The sequence below is a fragment of the Nannospalax galili genome, unplaced genomic scaffold (genome assembly GCF_000622305.1).
Source record: "Nannospalax galili isolate Female #2095 unplaced genomic scaffold, S.galili_v1.0 scaffold490, whole genome shotgun sequence".
Taxonomy (NCBI): domain Eukaryota; kingdom Metazoa; phylum Chordata; class Mammalia; order Rodentia; family Spalacidae; genus Nannospalax; species Nannospalax galili.
In genome coordinates, this window is record NW_008329666.1 from 198,583 (window position 1) to 222,430 (window position 23,848).

General features: G+C 42.1%; 1 protein-coding gene across 1 annotated transcript; it reads right to left on the reverse strand.

Moving 5' to 3' along the window:
* Positions 1 to 730: 730 nt before the first annotated feature.
* On the reverse strand, positions 731 to 21,254 carry Isoc1 (isochorismatase domain containing 1). Its single transcript, XM_008840870.3, has 5 exons — positions 20,908 to 21,254; positions 10,888 to 11,007; positions 10,589 to 10,792; positions 7,090 to 7,206; positions 731 to 2,000 (listed from the first exon to the last, which is right to left on the reverse strand). Exons 1-5 carry the CDS (start codon positions 21,211 to 21,213, stop codon positions 1,854 to 1,856), a joined length of 894 nt encoding a protein of 297 aa, XP_008839092.1. The 5' UTR covers positions 21,214 to 21,254; the 3' UTR covers positions 731 to 1,853.
* Between the last annotated feature and the right edge of the window lie 2,594 nt (positions 21,255 to 23,848).

Genomic DNA, 23,848 nt, shown 5'->3' on the forward strand with positions numbered 1-23,848 from the left:
TTTTAAATATTTATTATTTTTATTTTATGTGTACAAGTGTATTTTCCTGCATGTAAGTGCACCTGTGTTGTGCAATGCCCGTGGAGGTCAGAGAAGGCGTCAGATCCCATGAAACTGGTGTTACAGATGGCTGTCAGCTGCCATGTGGGTGTTGGGAATTGAACCTGGATCCTCTGCAAGAGCAGCCAGTGCTCCTAACCACTGAACCATCCCTCCAGTCCCCAGTTTGTTGTTTTAAGACTTTGAATCTGTGGTAATTTGTTAAGACAGTCACAGGAAACTAAACCAGGGTGGTGGAGCTGCTCAATGGGGAGGAGGCTTCATTGTGCACTGTATTTCATTGAGAGGTCTGGTGAAGTAGAGGGAAACCCCCTCTTTGTGAGTTAAGTCCATGTGTCACAGGTAGAAAAGTGGGTTTTTGTTTTTTTTTTTTTAAACTGGAGTCAGTATTTTAACAAGATCTCCAAATAAAGTCTGAAAAGTACCAGATTAAATTTATTAAAAACTATTTTAAAACATACAACAGTATCTGATGCTTCTTTCCGGGCCTCATACTCTCTAGAGAAAACATTTGAACACATTAAGAAGAATGCTGGCCTCCTGCCTCTTACCACAACCCCCAAACAAAAGACATTCCTTCAGCTCTGAAACCACTAGGACAGCCCTGCAGCAAACCCTTGATCCCCACCTGCCAAGGATTCGCCTTTGAAAACAACCATGAGTGGCAAGATTATGAATCTCAAGTTTATTACCTTTGAGTAAATTTTAGAATTCCCAGAATAGTATTCATAAAGCCATCTTTATGGGAAGCAAAACAACTTCAGTCACATAATACATTTTCTTTAATACAAAGAACAATGTTCCACATTTCACAACATGTTTTTAAAAAGTTTTTAAACATTAATTATTAAATGAAAATAAATTTACTGATGGGTAACAATGACCATAGGATTGGTACTATTCAATCACTACCTATGCCTTCTGTATTAACAACACTATTTGAAGGTCAGGGAGAGAAAATATGAAATAGAATACGGGCATTTTAACACTACACTTTTACCCAGCCTTTATTTCTCCCCTAAGTCCTGTGTATACTGAAAGTTGAAGACATGCGGTTATCACCCTACATCGGTGATATTACAGAGTACCACCATCAATTACCCAGCACTGTGAATAACTCCGTTTACAAAATTAAAAGAACCAATGAGGACTTAAAACATTCAGCAGAAAAAGAACATTAATACAGAACATTAACCAGGGTAAGAAAATCAACAAAAACGGTAGCCAGGGTAAGAAAATCAGTACAATCAAGAATGATAAACAATATTTAACTTGCTCTGGTTAAGTCAATGCAATTCTCTCAATAAGCAACTCAACAACCCTGTGAGAAAAGAAGTATGTGACCCAGAGTCCTGCTTGTCAACTCACACACAGGACCATGTCAGCCTGTGGAGTGAAAGCACTGGGTCTACACTGGCATTACCACCATGATATAAAAATCAAATCATTATTGGTACATATGTTTTCTTTAAAGTGCACAATTTAAGAAAACTTCACCAGAGGGTGCACTTTCAAAAGATATGGTCAGAGGACACAGTGTAGACAAAACAGGCACCTCCACTGTAACTGTGTCTCAATAAATCAAAGCCCATTATGAAAAAAGAAGGCAGGCAGCACCTGAAGCCTTGACATTGTAACTAAATGCTGGTCCCAAACGGTCTAGCCAGTTAAATGATTCTAAGAGCTGCAAAAAAAAGAGCCGCTTTGACTTAACATTTTAGTTCTAGTAGAGACAAGAGCCTGTCTGGGCTTTCAGTCCGTCACCTGGTGGTGATCCCGATCCTCCAAATGTCCTATACTTTGGAAAGCAGACCAGACTCTGGTGCACTCGCCTTAATTAGATTCTGAATTTCCTTGAATTTCGGATGGTCTTTGTCAGCTACCAGCTGAAGCAGAACAGCCTCACTTGTGGTCACTATGATTCCAGTCCGAGCAAGACGCTATTAAAGAAAATATAAACAAGTAAAGACAAGAAGCAAACAGGACAAGGTAAGCTAACAACAGCAGAAGTGTCAGGACCATAATCAGGGTCCTCTTCAAACACAGTCCTCAGCCAAACCAGTGATGGAGAAAGCTTTTAAAACCAGCTACACTGCAAACTCACTGTGATTATGACCTGCTATTAATAAAATGACTACAAACAAGTACAGGAAAACAGGAAACCAGGATCTTTACTTATAGGTGCAGGGCAGGCAAGTAATCCAGGCTAGTGGCTGTAAAACAAGAACGAGGAGAGTGGTTCTCAGGACTGTAACCCTGGCTTCCTCTCTCATTTCACTCTCAAATGGGGACTGCTGTTGACTTCAAATTTTGCTTTATTTTTATTTCTAACACCAAGAACAAAAGAGGCAACGCCCACATTTGCCCTGTGCACCTGAAATTAGGAGGCTATGGTGATATGAATACTTATGCATGGCATGATTGACATTTGGAATCTATTTATTTAAAAGTAATCTCTGCTGTGGGTATAATTATAGCCATCTAGAATATTTCATTACTAAATAACTACCAATTACATAAAAATAGAATTTTAATTGCATTGATACTATTATAAGAATTAAAATAAGGATTCTTATTCTGGCCCCCCAAACCTGAGATATAGGTTGTGAGCCCTTAGAGTTCTCCTATCTAGGGGTGATTGGCAGAAGTGAAGAGCTTCACGTGAGGTCTGAGAATCTGCCCAGGTAATAATGGAACTACCACTGAACACAAGGGTAGGAAAGTGAAGGCTGTGAGTTCCCTGACAGGGCCTCTTCTGAGAGAATGACCTTGCCAGGCTGCTCCAGCAGAGTCCTACTAATAGAACAAAACTCTCAAGGAGGGCAAGGAGAGGGATGAGAAGGGAAAGAGGTGTTGGGGTTTTTGTTTTTTAAATATATCATTTATTATTTTTATTTTATGCGTATGAGTGTATTGCCTGCATGTATGTAAGTGCACCCTTGTTATGCAATGACCATGGAGGTCAGAAGAAGGCATCAGATCCCCAGGAACTGGAGTTTCAGATGGTTGTTGGCTGCCATATGGGTACTGGGAATTGAATCTGGGTCCCCTGTAAGAACAGTCAGTGCACTTAAATGCTGAGCCATCTCTCCAGCCCCCACGGTTTTATATATATATTTATCTGTTCGTTAAGAGTTGAAACTCTAATGTCCTACTCCTTGAGTTTAGTCAACTGATTATCATACTGAAACTTTTTATTTTTTTAAATTTTTTATTTATGATGGACATGGCGGCACTCGGGAAGCAGAGGCAGCAGATCTCTGTGAGTTTGAGGCCAGCCTGGTCTACATAGTAAGTTCCAGGCCAGATGGGACTACACAGAGACACTGTCTCAAAAACAGAACAAAATAAAACAAACAAACAAAAATATATATATAATTTATTATTTTTACTTTTGTAAAACTACAAAAGTATTATTTTTACTTTTGTGTGTATGACTCTATTGCCTGGATGTGTGTAAGTGCACCTGGGGCATGCAGTGCCCGTAGAGGTCAGAAGAGGGCATTGAATTCCCCTGGAACTGGAGTTATGGACAGTTGTTAGCTGCCATGTGGGTGCTGGGAATCAAACCCAGGTCCTCTGCAAGAGCAGCCAGTGCTGTTACCTGCTAAGCCATCTCTCCAGCCCCATACTGAAACTCTTGTAATGTCCAAACCTCATATGCTTGCTTCAGACAGAAAAGCAAGATTAGAAAAAGGCCAGCACTGTGGGAGTGGTCCTGAACATCTGCTCCATCAAGCTCAGTTCACACCCCAGGCTCCCTGCCTCTTCCTCTTATTGTTAAATCAAGGGACTTTCAAGGGTTTATGTAACTCCAAATCACAGACCTCAGTGTCTATGAAAGTGCTTCGCACACTACCTCTTGCCAACAACGGGTAGTTGTCACTTATCTTTCTAGCTCCATAATGAAGCAGGAAGAGAAGAAAACTTCCCACAACTGAGGAAGAAATCTTGTGAACCAGGAATACCTGGCTTCCAAGCACAGCTTCTTCTAGAACTATGTGGACCAGAGCCTTATCTGTCTACCTCAACAACCTTTGGTGATGCTGGGTGGTAGGTCACAGTGGCAGGGGAAGCCTGGAAGGCTCAGGACAAGAAATATCTTGGGGTGTACAGTGCCACTTGGTCTCAAGACTAAGATGTGACCAATACAAACTGGATTTAAAAATAACTGAGCCAAGAACCCGTGTGGGGGAAAGTGTGGTGCAACAAATGCCAAAGCTTGTAGAACAGGTTCCTAGACCTTGGCATAGTGCCTGATCCACCCAGCCTGGGAGGTGCCTGAGCACGCACAGCAGCAGTACAAACAGAGGTCCCTGCCCACTCCCTCACTCACTGTAGTAGGTCCCAGGCCCATTTTCTCTCCTGGGTTAAAATGGGGAGTTAGGCAAGCACGTTCCTTATACTTGCAGAGCCATTCCAACTGGGCCAAAGGAAAGGGACAGCTTCCCTGAACTAGAAATCAAAAAATGCAAGCAGACGAAGCTGTGGATGGGGTACCAAATCCATGACATGTCTAAGCAACAACAAAAACTATACATCGGTACAAGGGCACCAAGTTCATAGAGGATTGATCAATCTTATTACACAATTTTGCTTCCAAAATCAGACAAGATCAGGCACTTCCAGGGTGGTACAGCAACCTAGTCTGCAATTTTGGATAATTATTACTTCAAAGTGACAGTGCCTGACAGATGGCAGGTTCCAAGGAAACTCATTGAATAATGCACATGCCACAGACCTGATGCTTGCTAACTATAAATCTTGTAAACGTAATAAATTTAACAGGCAATATGAATAGGAATCATCTTGAGTAATCCTGCTCTCGGGAAATAAAGAGGGGAAGCTGGCCACGGTGTTATTTTAACTTTCAATTCATAGAAAGAAAAAAAAAAAAAAGAAAGAGAGAAAACAGTATTTCTCCAAAAGCTTTGGAGACAAACTATATCACCTCCATAAGGACACAGAGGAGCGACCTCCTACCTGGCAAGCACTGGCCAGCCCCTGCCCACCTGACCTGCAGAGATCCTTTTCTCCCTTTAGCCTCAATGCTGCAGCCCCAGGGAGGCTCTTCTGTGTTCACACTCTTTCCTTACCATCTGAGAACATCTCAGGGCTAACCTTTGCTGGGACTTGGGTAAGCTTATCCACTCTGATAAGACTGGTCTCACAGAGAGCCCCGAGTGCTCACTAAGCCAAGCCCTGGGCAAAGTGCTCTAAACACAGGCTCTCAAGCCTCACAACACTATGCTGGATTAGCTAGTATTGTTTCTACTTCACAATGAGATCTGACGCAGCTGCTAACATGTTCAAGGACACACATTTATTAAACACTTACCCTACAGTAAAGCCAACAGTACCGCCCCACTGTTTTTGGAATACTAATCATCGTGAGGACAGATGGCCTGTGAGAGTATCAGGTTTGGGTGGTGATTAGCTGGCTATATTCTTAATCTGAATCTTGTGGAAGACGGAATTGCTAAAAGTCAACATTTTTAGTTATATATGGCACAATACAGACAAACATGCCTGAAAACTGCATTATGAATACAGGAGAAAGTCCTTGAAATACCTTCACAGAACAAGGTTTTGTTTTGTTTGTATGGCTTTAGATTATTTGCTTCCTTTGAAATATTTCAGGTTGGGGGTTTAGCATCACAGAAAAGCTGTTCATGAGAAAGAACAGCTGAGGGAGGCTGGCCTGACAGTCAAAGAAACTCAGGTAAAGAGCTTGAAAAGTACAAGGTGATTAGCTCAGAGCTTTAAGAGCTCGCAGGTCTTTGCTGAGATGGGAAGAAGTGACACTTATCAAAGACCAGGAAATCCAATAGTTCCAAAGGGCTTTAAAACAGCTTAACAAAATAAAATTCTACCTGTAATCCTAACATGGAACCCAATGGTTGAGGAAAACAAATGAGGCTGAGCAGCCTTGAACAGTCGTGGCTAACCTCAGCCGTTCTGAGGCTGGTGGCCTTTGTCCTCTACCTCTGTACCCTGGAGGGCACTTAAGGCTATGGAGGTGACTTAAGCAGTCCCACAGGGAGCAGTTTGCAGGCCAGCTGGTACACAGAACAGGATCTCAGACAACAACAAACCCCTCCCATAATTCTCATTCTATAAATTTAAAAGATTTTTGTTTTATTTATTATTAATGTGCACATGGGTGTGCGTGTGGAGGTGAGAGGATAACTTTTGGAAGTCAGTTCTTCTTTTCACTGTGAGATCTAGGGATTAAACTCAGATCACTGGGCTTGCAAACAAGCCCTTTTACCCACTCAGCTATTTTGCAGGCCCCTGTATTTCTCATTCTTGATAAAAATGAACAGTTAAACAATTCAGAAATTCAATTCACATGTACATAGTCTAAAATTATTAGTGAATTAGAATTAAGTATGAGAGAAACATCCACATACAATATGGAGTCAAAGTTCCTGGGCTCTGTGGAAGCCTCAGTGGTCTTAGAATAGAAATTCTGAAGCTGAGACTGTTGTCAGGCAAGGCTGGGAGAGTCCTGGATTCCCTGACTCCGGCTAACGTCCTGAAGCTCTAGTGTTGGCTGTGAAATGGATATGTGGGTCATGTTTACAGACAGTTACACATCTGAGGAAACCTAACACAAGGCTGACCCAGGCCTAGGTTCATTCTGCCCCAGTGATGAGTGAGATGTTGGCTGAGTTAAACCCAAGTGAAGTGCTTCTACTTTGAAAATCTCTGTAACGATTCAGATCGGGCTTCCAGAGAATTTTAGTCCAAACGTAACACTAGAGTGAAGTGACAATGAAAGTATCGGAGAACTGCTGGCATCCCTAGCAATCTAACCCTAAGGAGGAAACAAGACGTAAAACAGGAAAGGTGGTGAGCCTCACAGGTCGGTTAGTGCACGTTATGACTTTGGAAATGAAAGGGTCAGATATTACTGGACCAAGCTTAAATTTAAAAGGCCAGTTTTCCATTACTATTGAATACTCAACATTCCTAATTTTCCAGAAAACTTGATAATGACCCCTTATTTTCAAGTAGGAAAAGTACCTCAAGAGCAAACATCCTGTCCATCATACTCCTGGACGACGTGGCATCAGCAACAATATGAACCTCAATGCCTCGGCCAACCAGCTCCAGAGCAGTTTGCTGGATACATACATGAGTCTTGTGGGAAAGTAAAACATAACATGTATGAATGTGGTGAACAGTCAGTACTTCGCACATGCACAGCACATGATGAAACACAAGCCACTGCAAGTCCACAACTCTGTCCTGGCTCCAGTTAGCTAGGCGAGCTCCAGCATATGCCAGCACATCTGTAGGTTAAGACCTGGCTATATCAGTGCTTCTCATGGAAGCTTTCTGTGCAGTATTTTAGTGACCTTCATCTATGCTCTCCGAGTGGCCTTCATGAAGCTGGCTCAGGTCTGGCACCTCCTGCATTTGGTTTACTTCCACATGCATGTCAGGAGCCTGACACAAGGAAAGGCGCTGCAGTGTTCTAGTGAGAAAGCAGTGGGGAAACTGAGTCGTTACATGTTACATGGCATGAGAGTAAGGGCAAGCCAACCTCAAAGAACGTACGACACAGGTCAAAAAATTATAATATATAAACATTTTATAAATACACATTGTGACACAGCAGAAAGAGTCCTACAAATCTAATGACTTTGCGTCACATTTAGTTTAGCCTCCAGTGAACTAGGTGTTTTTGAGCATGAATCAGCTTTTTTCTTTGGGGGGGGGATCTTTTTGAGATAGGGTCTCTCTGTAGCCCCAGCTGACCTGGAACTCACTATGTAGACCAGGCTGGCCTTGAACTCACAGAGATCCGCCTGCCTCTGCCTCCGGAGCGCTGGGATTAAAGGCATGCGCCACCATGCCTGGCATGAATCAGCATTTTCTAGCTTTGATTTATTCATCTGAAAATCAGGAATTACTCTGTGTTCCTCACCAACAACTGCATTATACATTATATACACTATCTTTATAAACACTAACTTGTAGCAATTCCTTAGCAGAGACTAAAAAGCAAAAAGACACTCCCATAGTAACTGAGGCATATAACCAAAGAAGGCATATTTTATTTTATATTTTATTATTTTATTTCATTTCTATTTTATTTTATGTGTACAGGTGTTTTGCCTACATGTATTTAAGTACACCACATGTGCAAAGTACCCACAGACGTCAGAAGAAGATATCTGAGTCCCTGGAACTGGAGTTATGGACAACTGTCAGCCATCATGTGGGTGTTGGTAACTGAACCCAGGTCCTCTCCAAGAGCAGCCGGTGGTCTTGAAAGCATATTTAACAATGTAAGCTTTGTCTTCACTTGGCAACTAAGCTTTGATGAATGACCAATAACACCTTATTAGGGTTAGTACTAAAGCACTCTACTACATATTTTGATTGAGCAGTAGAGTTCATTATGGTGAAGGAGAAAAAATTGTACAAAAGTCAGCAACTGCATTTGTGTGGCGTATTTACACAAATAGGTGTCCTCTCGTTATTAAACTAAAAGTATAAAAACACTTAATGGGTATCTAAATTTAAGATTACATCCTTCCACCATGAAATTCTATTATCCAAAATATAACCCTATTACATTATTTTTACTGCATTGTCTTAATAGTTTTTTTTCATAATTTTTTAACTTTTAGTATAACATGTTTAAAACTTAGAAATAAGTAAGGTGTGGTAGCACAACAGGCCTGCAATTCTAGTACTCAAGAAGGAGGCAGGAGGATTACTGGGAGTTCAAGGCCAGGTCAGGCTAGATTACATTGTGAGTTCCAGACCACACAGCAAGATCCTATCTCAAAAAAAAAGTAATAAATTAAAAAAGGAATAAATTGAAATTAAAAATCAGAAATCCTTGAGTCTTTTTTCCTTTATAATGTATGAACACAGGAATCCATGAGTATTTTTGCCTTTATAATGCATGTACACAATTCCTATTTGAAGGACAATGAACTATATAACCTTGAGGGTTTTTATATCACAGAAGAGTGACCAAAAAGAAGTCCTTCAACACATAAATAAAAATCATGCCTGTAGGGAAAATGTGTTCCAAAGCCAGCAGTTAAAAGTACAGGTCCAGGTGAAAAGACTGTTAAAGGAAACAGTTTTCCAGACAGCTAGGTAATCATATGAACTCACAGCAATGGTGATAGTATGCACAAGTCCCACATAAACTCAAGCCAGACAAAATCTCAGCATGGGTGTGGGAAGGTGGGTAAGAAACCCTGTGCCTACCTGAGGAAGTTCTGGCAATTAATGACTGCTGGGACAGGGGAGACAGTCTCATTTCAGAGTGAGACTCTTAGTAGATTGGCTGACCAGGCTCCAGAGGATGGGCCCACAAGTTTGATTCTAAAGGCCTCTGTGTACACAAACACACACACACACACACACACACACACAGTATATGAAATTGATGAAACTGGGTAGGGGGTAGTGGGGGGTACAGATGGGGGAGGGGATCTAGGAACCTGAGGCTAGACAGCGTACACACCATGGGAGAGATCCTATTTATAATTATTCTGCTAAATAGATATAGTATTAAACTGATTTATAATGGCTTATTATTATAGCCATAGATTAATGCATCTCTCAACTCTCACCAAAGAAGCCTCCCTATAACAGCAGATGGTGAATAACCCAGAGAACCACAACTGGCCAACATGCAGAGAATAAGAGATTGCAGACTGCCTGTCCCTGAATAGGACACCTATAACAAACTTCTGCCTCCCAAGGCTCAGGGATCATTGCACAGAAGAGGGGGATGGACAGTTTGTAAGAGCCAAAGGAGGTAGATGACCACAAAGAAACAGAGTTTTCAAGACAGCTGGTCAGTTACTCATATGAATTCACAGCAATGGCGACAGCATGCACAAGCCCCATGTAAGCTCAAACCAGAAAAATACCCAGCATAGACACAGGGAAGTAGATAAGAAAGCCCCATTCTTACCTGAGGAACTATTGGCAACCAATGGCTTCTGAGAAGGGAGACTCAGTCTTGTGAGGGTGAGGCTGCTGGTACGTTGACCAGGCTCCAGTGAATGAACCCACACTGAAAGACATTGACTCTACAGACATACATACATATACATATACATATATATATGAAATTTTGTGAGGGGATGGCAAAGGGGGTACAGATATAGAAGGGGATCTAAATATGATCAAGATATATTGTATGAAATTTATAAAAATTCAATTGGAAAAAAAAAAAAAGTATAGGCATAGATCAATTGGCCTAGACTGAAATCTGGCCCCGAGGAGCCTGACCTTGGGCAAGTTACGCAACATCTCTACTTTAGTTTCCTTATCTGTGATACTGGGAGACAAAGGGTACTCAGCTCACAGGGCTGTTGTGAAGGCTTAATAACAGCTATAAGGAGTTTAGATCATCTCCAGCAGGTGGTGAACACATACTAAGCTGTGGCTCTTTTCCATCATTATTACTTACCTACTAGTACTCTATATACGAGACTGTATTCTGAAAACATCAAGTTTTCCAAACACAAGAGGAGGTACTTACTTCGACTCCAAACAACACAACACTCCTGACTCCAGGGATCTCCGCTAGCGCTGCTTCGACTTCCGGTAATACCATTGAAAATTTGGTCTTTGGAAGCACCAGTTTCACACCTGTTAAGTCAATCTCTTGGACAGTGCTGCCCAGACCTTTGGGGTATTGTTCCGTTACAATAACTGGAATTCCTAATATCCGAGCTCCTTGCAACTGAAAGAGCAACCAAACAAAATACAGAAACTATGTGAGTAGGTATGAATGCATACCATCACTCAGCAGATTGGCAGATAAATAAACAAGCATACCAGTCTCTGTCCCACACTAATAATATCCCCAAAATATTTGATGGCTGGTCGGAATCGTTCCTGCATATCACAGCAGAAAAACACAGTGCTGGGAGGTGTAAGGTTCCCCAGGGTGGTGAGCTGAGGGAAAAAGAAAACAGAATGATTTAGCACTTGTTATATAATGACATTTATTTCCAGTAGAGACCAATACAAAAAAGACAAATGTTCCTACTGTCTGTACCAGTAGTTGTAAGTTAATTTATACAACTAATACTACAGGAAAGAAATTATCTGAATTACAGGAAAAAAGATATTGACACTAAGATGTTCTCCAAACTTCAGTTGGGAGTGAAACAAGAAATATAACAAGACCCAACATTACATAAATATTTAAACACATTTTAATACATTCAGATAGCAAAACATTTTTAACCAATTCAACAAATTTATGTAAGCCAGGCGTGGTGGCACACGCCTTTAATCCCAGTCCCCTCCTCAGGAGGCAGAGGCAGGCTGCTCTCTGTGAGTTCAAGGCCAGCCTAGTCTACATAGTGAGTTCCAGGATAGCTGGGACTACAGGGAGACCTGGTCTCAAAAACAAAAACAAAACCTGTGTGTGTGTGTGTGTGTGGGGGGGGTGTTTCCAAAGAATTTCCTTCATCTAAGCAGAAATGCTTACCATATAATTTTTAAATGTTTTATTATTTTTATTGTATGTGAATGACTTGCATGTGTGTAAGTGCACCCGTGTCGTGCAGTGCCCAAGGAGGTCAGAAGAGGGCATCAAATTCCCTTAGAACTGGAGATATAGATGGTTGTTAGCCTCCATGTGGATGATGGGAATCAAACTTGGGTCCTATGCAAGAGCAGCCAGTGCTCTTAACCACTGAGTCATCTCTCCAGTCCTTACCAGATAATTTTAGGTTTTAAAACAATACAGTTTAATAGTATTTCAATGGCATACAAATATGAACAAAAAAGCAAAAACCAAAAATGTTAGCAGGTAGCTATACAAGTTGAATATTTTTTTCTTAGACCCTTCTTATATTTTCTGAATCTATTTAAACACATTTTCTGAATGTAATAACATTATGAAGATATTATCTTCATAATCAGAAAAAATATTTGTAACAGTAAAATATGAATCTGATGGCAGTATTACTCATAGGCACAAAAATTAAATTTAAAAATGCATATAAAGAAAATAACATTTTAAAAAAATCTGTATCAGAGACCATGAAACATAAAAACTAAATAGAAACAGAAAAATTCAGAGCAAATACAAAATGATTGCTATACAGATAAGAATATTAAAGTGCTATTTGCAGGAGTATTTTCTGGAGTGCAACAGTAGGTGAACTGCTGGGAAAGGAACAGACCCAAGTGTGACACCTGCATTCTTACATGTTTTTATCACGATCAGGAAAACCAATGAATTAAGAAGAAAACTGGGCATTGGGCTTCCAAGCTTCACATCTGTTGCTACAGTTAGCCTACTCTACCAATTTGGGCCCAGTGAGGATCTAGGAGGGTGCTAACAGATTACTGAATACAAGGATTTGGCCTCACGGTGCTTCTCTTTTCACCTTGCAAATTACAGAAAGTTCTGCAAAGAATGTGTTTGGTCCTCAAGGAACCAGCATCGTTGCTCTTCCCAGTCACCCACTAAAACTCTTGTCGTCTTTTCCACCCCCAAAGGCCACCCACAGATAACAATTCTTAATAATTTCCTGAAGGAGTCTGTGTCCCAATTCCACAGCCGTAGCCTCTGCAGCAGCTCAGCCCTAAATGCTGCCTCACCATCACGGCACACAGCAGACTCCGGAGGAAACAGGAATCCAAGGAGCCACTGAAACTACTCTGCCATCCCCAAAGTGGTGGCTGTTCTAATGGCTCTGTGCTCTATTTTGTCTATGTTCTGGCCTGAGAGACTCCAGTACTTTACTTGCCTAATGCTACTGACACTACAGAATGCACGCTCCTTCACAGTGTGCAACCAGCACCAGTTACACTAAGAGAACCACCTGTCATTTAACACCGTGGATAGCTGTATCCTTACTCTGTCAATTAAAGCACAATTAAAATAAATGTTCAAGTACTTTCAATTTCATATTCTAGATTTGGCTGCTTCCTTATTCTGTTTTGAAATTATGCCTCATTTTCAACATTTATTTATTTATTTAGTGAATGTGTGTGGGTGGGTATAGAGGTCGGAGGACAACTTGTGGGAGCCTGTTCTCTCCTTCCACCATAAGGGTTTGGGGAGTCAAACACAGGATGTTAGGCTTGGCAACAAGTGCCCTTACCTACTGAGCCATCTCACCAGGCTTGGGCCTGCATTCTAGTCATTCTTAAAAGTCTGGAGTGTGACCTGCACATAGGAGCCAAGAAGACCGATTTCTGTGCATTTAGGATATTGTTTTAAAAAACAGTCACTACTTTTGACTATGCATTTTTAAATCGTCAATACACATTAAATTTTGGTTCAGAAGGCTCAAAATCTACATATTTTCTTTTCACAAATTTAAACCATAATAAGTAAGTCACTGCCAATATAATTAGGGTAGATGATTTAAAACAGTGTACCTGAAAGAGGCTGATCTGAAATGATAGTAATACAACCCAGCCAAGCATGGCATTTCACTAGCAAGTTTGCAAAACAAACCTCTAGTCATTACCTAAGTGTGTTGTGGCCACACCCTGATACGCCCATTTCTCAAATACTACCCAGTCTGCACTGTCTAACACTGGATGCCCCTACAAGATTGGTGCTATGGAGTTTAAATTCATAGGAAATTACAATCAACAGTCAGAAAGCAAAGTGCTGGGGGAAGGTAAACTAACAGTTAACAAACTAAAAGGAGACAGAAAAAAAGATCCAAAATAAGAAAAGCAATCCAAACTCGGTTCTGCAGGAGTCCAGCAAGAGAGTAACCCTGTTCTAAATTAGGAAAACATCAATCTAGACTCATTAAAATATTAAAATTAAAATATGTCAAATAAGATACAGAAGGACTATAAGAAGGGTGATAAGATAAAATAGTCAAAATATTAAGTTAGAAAATTTAAAGGAATAAATCATTACCTAGCCAGAAATCCTCTGAATATTATTCAGAGTTGTGGCCTCAGAGGTCCTATAGTTAAACTCAGTATTTCTGGGTACCTCTTTTAGCTGAGAGTGGACCAAATCTCATCTATTTGCTATTAGACTCTGACTGAGGCTATAAACAGCCCTAAAGTCTTCCATACCCAAAAAACCTTTCTTCCTTTCTTGGTATAGGAACTCCTCATATATAAGCCCAGTAAACAAAGAGAGTGACATGTCTTCATGTGGAGATGGTGGTTTTTGACCGTGTGAGTCACAGATATTCTACCTTCACACATATTCTCTGCATACCCTTGAATGTGTTGCATTTAGAGCAGTCTGCCTTAGAGTGTAAAGGCAAGAGAGTGACTACCCACCACACAGGAAAAACCTGACAAACTGATTAGCTAGGTGATCCTTGACATGACAGGACGGGAATGACCTTCTGGGACCTTCACAGTCCTACAATCTCAGTCTATCCGTAAGAAGAACATTAGACAAATGAAAACCCAGGGACCATCAACAAAACACCTGCCTGGTACTCCATGACACTGTGAAGGTCATGAGTAACAATCAAAGTCAAAGAAAGGGTGTCAGAGCTCATAGGAATCAGGAGGCATGGCAAGAGGACTTCACTGGGACCTTGGATGGGATCATAAGTTCATCCTGAAATATGGAACAGAAAACAGACAGGAGGGAAGAGCTAGCAAATTCCAGAGTGCACAGGCTGGGGATATGGCTCAGTGGCTACAAGAGAACCCAGGATTTCAGTTCCTAGCACCCATAACCAGCAGCTCAAAAAACTGCCTATAACTCTGGGTTGACAGGATCCAATGCCCTCTCCTAGACTACACAGGCACTTGCATTCACATATATAGACCCTCCGCCTGAGACATACATATATACACAAAATTAATAATAGAAAGTAGACTTTAAGAAAAATTGAGTATGCTGCTGGTTGCTTGGTTCTAACACATCAACTAAGTCATTAACAATAGAGGAATCTGGGTAAAGGGATACAGAAACTTTGTGCTATCTACGCAATGTTAGCGTAGATAACTATTCTACAATGCAATGAAAGGCTTATTTAAAATAAAAATGGCCTCCCTATGCGATGGAAGCCAGGGGAGCCTCCATATCTAACAAGCCAGAAAGGTGGGTTCAGGCTACCAAGAAAAAAGCAAAAATGTCTACCATGTCACCCACCTGATCTTCTCCACTCCCTTTCCCCAAATTCATATCAAATCCAACAGGGGACTGTTGCAATTATATAATTCAAGAATTTCTCACCTTGACATTCAATTTTTTCTCAAAGTAAAGTATTCTAGATAATTAAAAGAACTGCATGTCACAACAGCAAGATAGCCAAGGCTGTCAGAGAAAGAGGACTTGACAAAATAGCTGAAGTGAAAATACAGCCAGCACATGCCAGCAGGTACTCAAGAAGCACGAAGAAATCACATGCAGAAATACCTGGGCCTTTTCCTGTACATACCCATGAATATATAAACTTAAATATAAAAGGTTGATTACTATAGCTAATGATTTCTTCAAACAAGATTTTGAGAGAATTTAAGTAGAAAATCTTTGTCTACAACCTTTAGAACTGCCACAACTTAGATCTGATCTTAGATTTCAAAGTCAACAGATTTTTCATAGACAGACTTCAAGATGACTGTTACCCTGACCATATTTCTTTGTGACCACATGTGCCCTGACCCATTTACAGAATGACTGTTATGTGTGCAAGGAATCTGCCTGCTGGCCACCGAGGAATACAAAATGGTTGGCCTGACTTAGTGATATACTTTCTAATCCCTCCATAAAAAATAATACATGGTATCATATCATTAACAGTGTTCCCAGCATTCATACTTTAGAATCCTAACCCCCAATACCTTAGAGGGTGACCTTTTGAGTCATCAGAATGATTGAAGATAACTTTACTCAAGATAAAGTCAAACTTTATGTAAGATGGGTAAATAATCCAATATGGCTGGTGTCCTTATGGAAAGGAGACATTTACGCAGAGAGACAGAAAGATGGACACACACAGAGAAAGAAAGCCCTGCAACCATGAAGGTAGACAGTGGAGTGATTTGTTGTCATCGTCTGCCAATAAACCACAAGGCAGGAGAGAAGCATGGAAGAGACTTCCCTACAGCCCTCAGAAAGAGGCAGGCCTGCCAACCCCTGACCTTGGACTCCAGCCTCCAGAACTATGAGAATGTCTTGGTTGCTTAAGGCACTCAGTTAAGAGTGCTTGTAACAATAGCCTCTGTACTACAATGTAGAAACTACATGTTTAGGGATGAGAAAGATTTAAAAACAGATGATTATTCTTAAAGATTTGAAAGTCTATTTTAATCACAAGATACACGACATACTTGAGTGAGAGCTTGTTGTTGATGAGGATCTACAGCATCAGTATTTGAGTCTCCAGTGTTTCAATCACACAGCTACTGTAAGGCCCTGCTCCAGTGTCCACTCATGTAAAACAGAAGACTGTCAGATGAACCTCCCATAGCACACACACAGTCTACAAGGAGTCTCATATAGTACTAGCATGTGCGGATTAGAATCTAAGTCCAAATCTCAGTTTAACTATGCTCAATTACATGTATTGGGGTAAGGAATTGGCATCTCCCCAAAAAATTCCCTTATCTTTAACACAGTAAAAAAACAAAATACCATTTCTTGTATAGCTATTTCAAGGATTAAACATACTACTTATGATCCATCAATAAATGTATTAGACTGTTGTGATATCCTATGAAACACTGCACTCTACAGTCAGCACAGGTCAGAAAGCACTCTAATGCGGTTAAAAATTATTTACTATTAAAATCTCTTCAGAAACTGTGTGAACATCAGTTATATTAGCTTACTCTGCAGAATTAAGAAAGTGATTCAAAAGTGATTCCAAGAATCACCAAAAGACTCAACACTACATGATTTCTTTCTGGCCATTTTCATTTTGATGTCAAGAGTATATTTAACTTCTGTTTTCACAATACACTGATATTCCGGTCAGTATTGATTCACAATATATTGATATTCCTGGTCTAACATTACACCTGCAACTTACCACGTAAAGTATAAGCTGTCCGACTGGAGAGTGGGGGGAGGGCAGAGACATCAGCTGTCTCCACCCACTGAGAGCTGAGGACTCAAGGATCTCTTAAGACTGTGTGTGCCTCACCCTGGGATGAAGGTGAAGCCCTCACAGCACATTGACATTTAAATCTACATTAAGATTCCCCTTGGCTAATATAAGGAAAAAATTCAAATGCAGGTCATAGCTCACATTCTCATGTTCAGTTTATTTATAGGTAGCTGCTAATCTATTCACAGGGAACAAAAAGTACACAGTGCTTTGGGTATTATTTTGCAATACTGAACGTTTTTAAACAGCCCATATGCCCATATACTCTTATCCCCTTGTCCATCAAACCAACGGGCTAGACAACACCATGACTCAGGATCTAGCTGCCTCTTCCTAGTGTCCCCAAAGCACCCCACAGCCCAGATATACCCTGCCATTTTCCCCATTTGGTCTGAGCACAGGCTTATCCAGGTGTTCTTGCTGCCATGCTCCCACAGCAAAGATCTGAAAGTCATGACCTTCCAACCAGCCAGCCACTGGCAGCCCACATTCCCTTCCCCATTTCCGAATCTGCCTTTCCACCTTTCTGAATATCAACTCTCTAGTAAAATGTCTGTGCTCCACTCATCATAATAACAATAAAAAAAAACTTTCAAATACATAAAAGGTAGAACCAAATTCCTTCCCAACTAACCACCTGAGGAAAGGTTAACCTTCATCGGGAAGCCCTTACCTCCTGCTCTCACAAAGCTGCCAAAGCCTCCTCTCCCAATATAACAGCAAAGTTTAGCAGGTGTCCTGACAGCATCCATTTCCTCCTGTCTCCTGCTCGGGTGCTACTTGCCCTCGTCAAAGTCTGAAACAATGCCCTGGCTTTACATGAGTCTCCACTGCTCCATGTTTCTGTCAAGACTTGGAAAATACCTTTTTGAAAAATGAAAACAAGTAAGTCATAAAAATGACCTGAATTCCCACTATTTAATCCTCTCACTTACATTCTGTCCCCCATGTCTCTAAATTCATCAGACTCCAGACACATAAACCATGCATGAAACATGAGCTATGTCCTCAGCTACCTGAGCTATCAGCAGACATTTAGTCACTCTGACAGGATATTTTTTCAAAAAGGAGACACTAAAAAGTTACCACAGACAAGTACTGGCAACAGAGGTCTTCCAGATCAGTTCCCAGAGAAGCGCTGCCAACAACAGGAGGAATGTGGCACAAAACAACCACTGTTTCACAAAGTCACTAGCTGCAGCAGTCACAGCAAACATGAAGGCAAATTAAGAGTAGATTCTAGAATGAGCCTATGAGCTAGGGCCACAGAGACCCTAGGACCCTATTTGGGGAAATAATAAGTGACACTATTTAAGCATAGGACTGCACATTAAACTCAATTCATGAAAGGGGAAGGGGTTCCCCATCCCCATCAGCATGTCTCCCCAACAGTCACCCCAAGTGACAGGTGCTTGTTCTAAGAAAGCAATGAAAAAAAAGGGCTCACATTTGTGGCTTATTTTCCAGATTTCTCAATACCTCATTAAGCATGAACAGAAAATAGAAATGCAATGGCAGGTGTTTGCTGAGGCCTACTCCTGCTTGCTAGCTTCCCAATCCCAGCCCCCAAATCAGGGCAGTTTTCTAACATCCCTACCTCCAAATGTGCTGCTCTTCTGAGAAATGAAATAGATGATCATTTCCAACAATAAGTGAATCCAGGCTTGCATCCACTATGTTATGTACCCAAAGATGCTACTAAGCTGTGGAATCTTCTAGACATAAAACATCCGTCCTAGGGTTATATAGATGTGTTTCAGAAAATGCAGTAGTTATGAAAATAAGCACCTTTTCTAAGAGTAGACCCACACACATATATACATGTGTGTACATGTATGATGTATAAATATATCACCTTACATGCATACAAAAATGCATCAAAAGGCAGGTGGGAGTGCATTGGTATACAAGATATCCTTCATAATGTCTACAGTTATGATGGGAGAGGCGTATGATTGAAAGAAAGTATTATGAGTACTAAAATGAGGGAATATAAAAGTATTTTAAGTACTTCAAAATACAAACATATATAACTGATGAGCTTAAAAATTCTTGAATTTAATGAGGAAAAATATTATGCTTTAGTGGCTAGAAAAGTGTACTGTTACTGTTATAAAGGGTTTTTTTTTTTACATCATTACAAAAAACTGATTATACATAAAATACTTCCAAAGCCAGTGACTTGAATTATACACTGCCTTTTCAGCATGCACATTTCATATATAGAGATAGATATACACACACATCCATGTTAGTAGTTTTCAGACTATTTATTCAGAGTTGTCACATCTTGAAAATTTCAAAATATAAAAATCTTACCCTGGGGCACAGGAGAAAAAAGGAAAACTTACAAGTGTGAGAGCCAGTTTTATAGTTCAGCACAAACAGTCTTAAGTGTGAGCCCTCTCTCCTCCCCAAGAGCAACTAGAAATGGCTGACAAAGAAGCCCATCTCTTCAGTACACCCCCAGACCTGAGTTTGTCCATGCGAGTCTTTATAAAATGGATCTGTCAAAGGTGTAGCGACATCTAAACTGACAAGAAATGCTGAGAAGCCTCAGCTAGGAGAACTCTCAAAGAAACGAAAATGGAGAATCTTAAACTCCAAAGAATGCAATTCTCCACCTGGGCAGCAGGGCAGATTCAGGGTGTCAGACTGCTCTAGCTACTTCTGCCTCCAGGCAGAGGACAGTGAAATCCCATGTACTTAGTCCTCTGAAGGTTAAGAACTTTAACTAGGTTAAAGTACCTGCTTTGGATCTTTCAGAAAAGGTCCTGGGGTTTGGGGCAGCACCTGACTACAGGTGATAAAACTCAAATGGGCACTTGGATGGGAAAATTCCTTCTAACCTCAAATGCCATATTTCAATTTCATCTTCCAGAGGGGAAAAAAAATACGTTTCAGTTCTACGGATAAAAACTACACATGTGTAGTACTTAAATTAAATCTTAAGTCTTCCCTTTCAAAAAAATGAAGAAAAAAAAGAAAAAAGAAAACCAAACAACAAAAAGTGAATCCTCTGATTTTATTAACAATATAACTCTTTACTAATCCTTAGGTATAACTTCCTCAGCAGCAGGACCAGGAATTCATAGTCTAGGGTTAAGTGGTTATTTAAGAGGGTATTGCAGGTCGTCCGTTCTCGCCCCCCGACCCCGGGCTGTATGTTGGAGACCCCAATGGAACAGAATGGAAGGGAGAGTAAGAGAAGGGCGGTAAAGTTTGCTCTTCGCAAGTGGTTAATACAACTCCTGGGAACAAGCCCTAAGCCAACACTCCTCTCAATGTCTTTCCTTTGGTTCTGCAGCACCCATCAAAATGAAACCGAGACCGCAAGGCCATGCAGGGAGGCCAGCACACAGCCGTTGCCGAGGCAGGACCACATAGGGCGGCGGGTTGCAGCCCCAGGCCCGGCAGCTGAGGGCCGGGCAGCTGGGGACGGGGCAGCTGGGGACTGGGCTGCTGGGGACAGGGCAGCTGGGGAAGGGGCTGCTGGGGATAGGGCACCTGGAAAAGGGGCAACTGGGGAAGGGGCTGCTGGGGACAGGGCACCTGGAAAAGGGGCAGCTGGGAAAGGGGCAACTGGTGAAGGAGCTGTTGGGGACTGGGCAGATGGGGACAGGGCGGCTGGGGAGAGGGCGGCTGGGGATGGGGTGGCTGGGGACCGGCCCTCCTTCCTCGTCCTTCCACGCGGGTTCTTCCAGCGGCCGGGCGCAGGCCAGGCGGGCACCTGAGGAGCTCGGGGGCGGGGACGCGGCGCAGCCGGGAGGAGCACGCCGGGACCTACCTGGATCTGCAGAGGCACGAGGCGCAGCTTGCAGCGCTCGCTCACCGTGAAGCCCTTGGGCAGGTCCACGTACTGGCCCCACTCCTCCGCGAAGAGCTGCACCACGAATTTGCGGTGCATGTCCAGCTGATCGCCGTACAGGCTCAAGAACTTCTGGATCAGCAGCTCGTAGCCCGCGCCGTGAGGCACCGACGACGGCCGCGCGAACACCGAGAAGCAGAAGAGCACAGGGACGCCGCCCGACGGCGCCCCCACGCCCCCACCGCCACCACCAGCCAACGCGGCCACCAAGGGCTCCGCCGCCATGTTCCGGAGCGAGTGCGCGCCTGGCGCAAGCCAGCCTCCGCGCAGCCCGGCGGCCCCGCCTCTGCCCGCAGGCCCCGCCCACCCCATACCGCAGGTCCCGCCCACCACCCCAAGCCCCGCCCCGTCATGAGGCCCCGCCTCCGCTCTCCCTCCTGCCCCACCCTCGTCCCTCTCAAGCCCCGCCTCCACTCCCCGCCCCGCCTCTGCCCTCTCGAAGACCCCGCCTCCGCCCTGAGGCCACGCCCACTCCGTCCGGTTGGCCTCGCCTCTACACTGAGGCCACGGCTCCGTACGCACGTGGGTCCTGCCTGGTACTCCAGTGGCTGGCGCAGGGGCTGCTGCTCCTTGCCTTTCCCTCAGCTCCTCCCATCTGCGTGCAGCCGCCTCTGAACTTGGGAGACACAGGTCAGCTCCAGTAAGTCCACCTGTTGGCATGCGCAGCACTTCCTTGCTATGCAGGAGAATGGCAGCTCGATCGCACAGGCCCAGAGAGCAAAAAAATCGAAACTTATTCAGAGTCAGGGTTTTCATTTTTGAATAGGTAGAAATAATCACCTTCAAGTAAAACAACCTCGTGGAAACCTCAAGAGGCTACATTTCACTAGAATTGGAACAGCATATGACAAAATTTCCTTAACAACACATCCTAGGGATGGCAGGCACATGTTAAACGTAAAATTAGATTTGAGATATTACAGATATTCTTACACAATAATGCTTTTGACAAAGTTTCTCGTCTGGCACTGCTGACATTTGGAGCTGATTATTTCCATTTTTCAGGAAGTGAGTGCATCGGCAATGATAACTTATAAACATATATGAATGATTCAAGTTTAGCGCCTCTCATGGCCTGTACTCTAACTAGAAGCAGTTTGCCTGAGTGCTCCTCCTCAGTTGTCACAGCAATCAAAATGTTTCCAGATATAGGAAGCCTTCGGAAGAAACGTTTGCCCACAATTCTAAACCATGCTGCTTTTGGACAACACTAAGGCCATCCTTTGGCCTAGCTTGCACACGTCTACCCAAGATACTGGAAATACTGAGGCTCTACCAACTTTGGAGTGAGTTTATAACTCTTATCTGAATCCGTCAGAATAAAGTCACATTTTTGCAGGTGTCTTTCCATAGAAAGTTCCTCTATATGCAGATATGCAAATGTGTTCCTATAAAAGAAAGATACCTCCTCTAGGTTGGTCACAAAGGAGCATATATTCTGCATGAACTAATTGTAAGTGTCCCTTCCACAATACTGAGGTTTTCTGAAACAGAGCATGGATGGATCTCTGTTTCACCACCCTTCAACAAGTGCCTGTGCATTTGGAAAACGTTTTTATGGTGGCCAGACTCTACATTCTTCATTCCACTCAGATATTTAAGGCAAGCTTTTGATTTTTCTATAGAAAGCAGTTTTTACATCCATTGTGCTGAGACCATATTTTAGCAGCTGTATTTAATGATACAGTTTTTGGAATACTAGATACATAAAAACACCATATCTGATGGGCACATTCCCATTTATGTAGGGCAGTTGTGGCAAGCAGTGTATCACTGCAGTAGAAGGGACATGAGTGCCCATTTCACTGTTGAACTATTCTCAAGAATCTAAATATTAGATTAACTTAAATAAATGTTATTGGAAGGAGAAAGTGACTAGGAATCCATAAATTGACATTCAAGTGACATGTAGAATACAATTATTCTAATTGATAAAATCACTATTCTGGATAAAATGCTGAAAAGATCTCAGATAGGACTCTCAGGAATTCAGCTAATTAAAAGCTAAGCGCTTTCAGAATTTAAACTCCCAGCCACGTTAAGATAACCGTATTGATTAATACATTAATGTATTTTGTAGACAAACCCTAGAGTTGAAGTGGGTTAATGCACTGAAGACTAGGTTCTCAGTTCTTTCTTTTCCTGGTGATCAGCAGCATGTGACAAGCTCTTTTTTGAGTCATAATCTTCACTTCTTCCCTTGCATCCCACATTCTGGTGTTTCTCCTTGTACTTAATTTTAGACCCTTTTCTCATATCCCCTTATTGCTCACACCCATAACCATTTAAGTGCACAAAGGATCACAAATGCTTCCCTAGACTTGTAGCTTTAAAATACCATCCATATACCTTTGACTTCCAAGTTGGCATCATCCAGGTCCTCAGTCTTGAGCTCCAGCTCATGGGCAAGTGCAGTTCAGTGCATCTGTAATTGGATTGCTAGTAGGTATCTCCCACTCAGCATGAACAGGCTGAACTCTTGGTCTTCCCCTTCTCAAACATATGCCTTATCTTGTTACAGCTAAAAAATGAACAGTTAATTTTACTCTCACAGAGTATAATAGTTACAGGTTGTCATTTAATTTTCTTCTGTTTCCCTCCAGTCTCCAACTTATCGGCAAGACCTGATGGTCCAAATCCCAAGCCTATGCACTCACGCTAATGCTGCTTCCCATGGTCCAACCACCACCACCATCTCTTTTGACTGTAACTCTTCAAAAAGGGTGGTGTTGTTGACTGGTGTAGACCTATTTATGTCATTTGCCACATTTCTTTTTTAATATTTTATTTATTATTTTTTATTTTATGTGTATGAGTGCATTGCCTGCATGTATGTAAGTGAACCCGTGTCATGCAATGC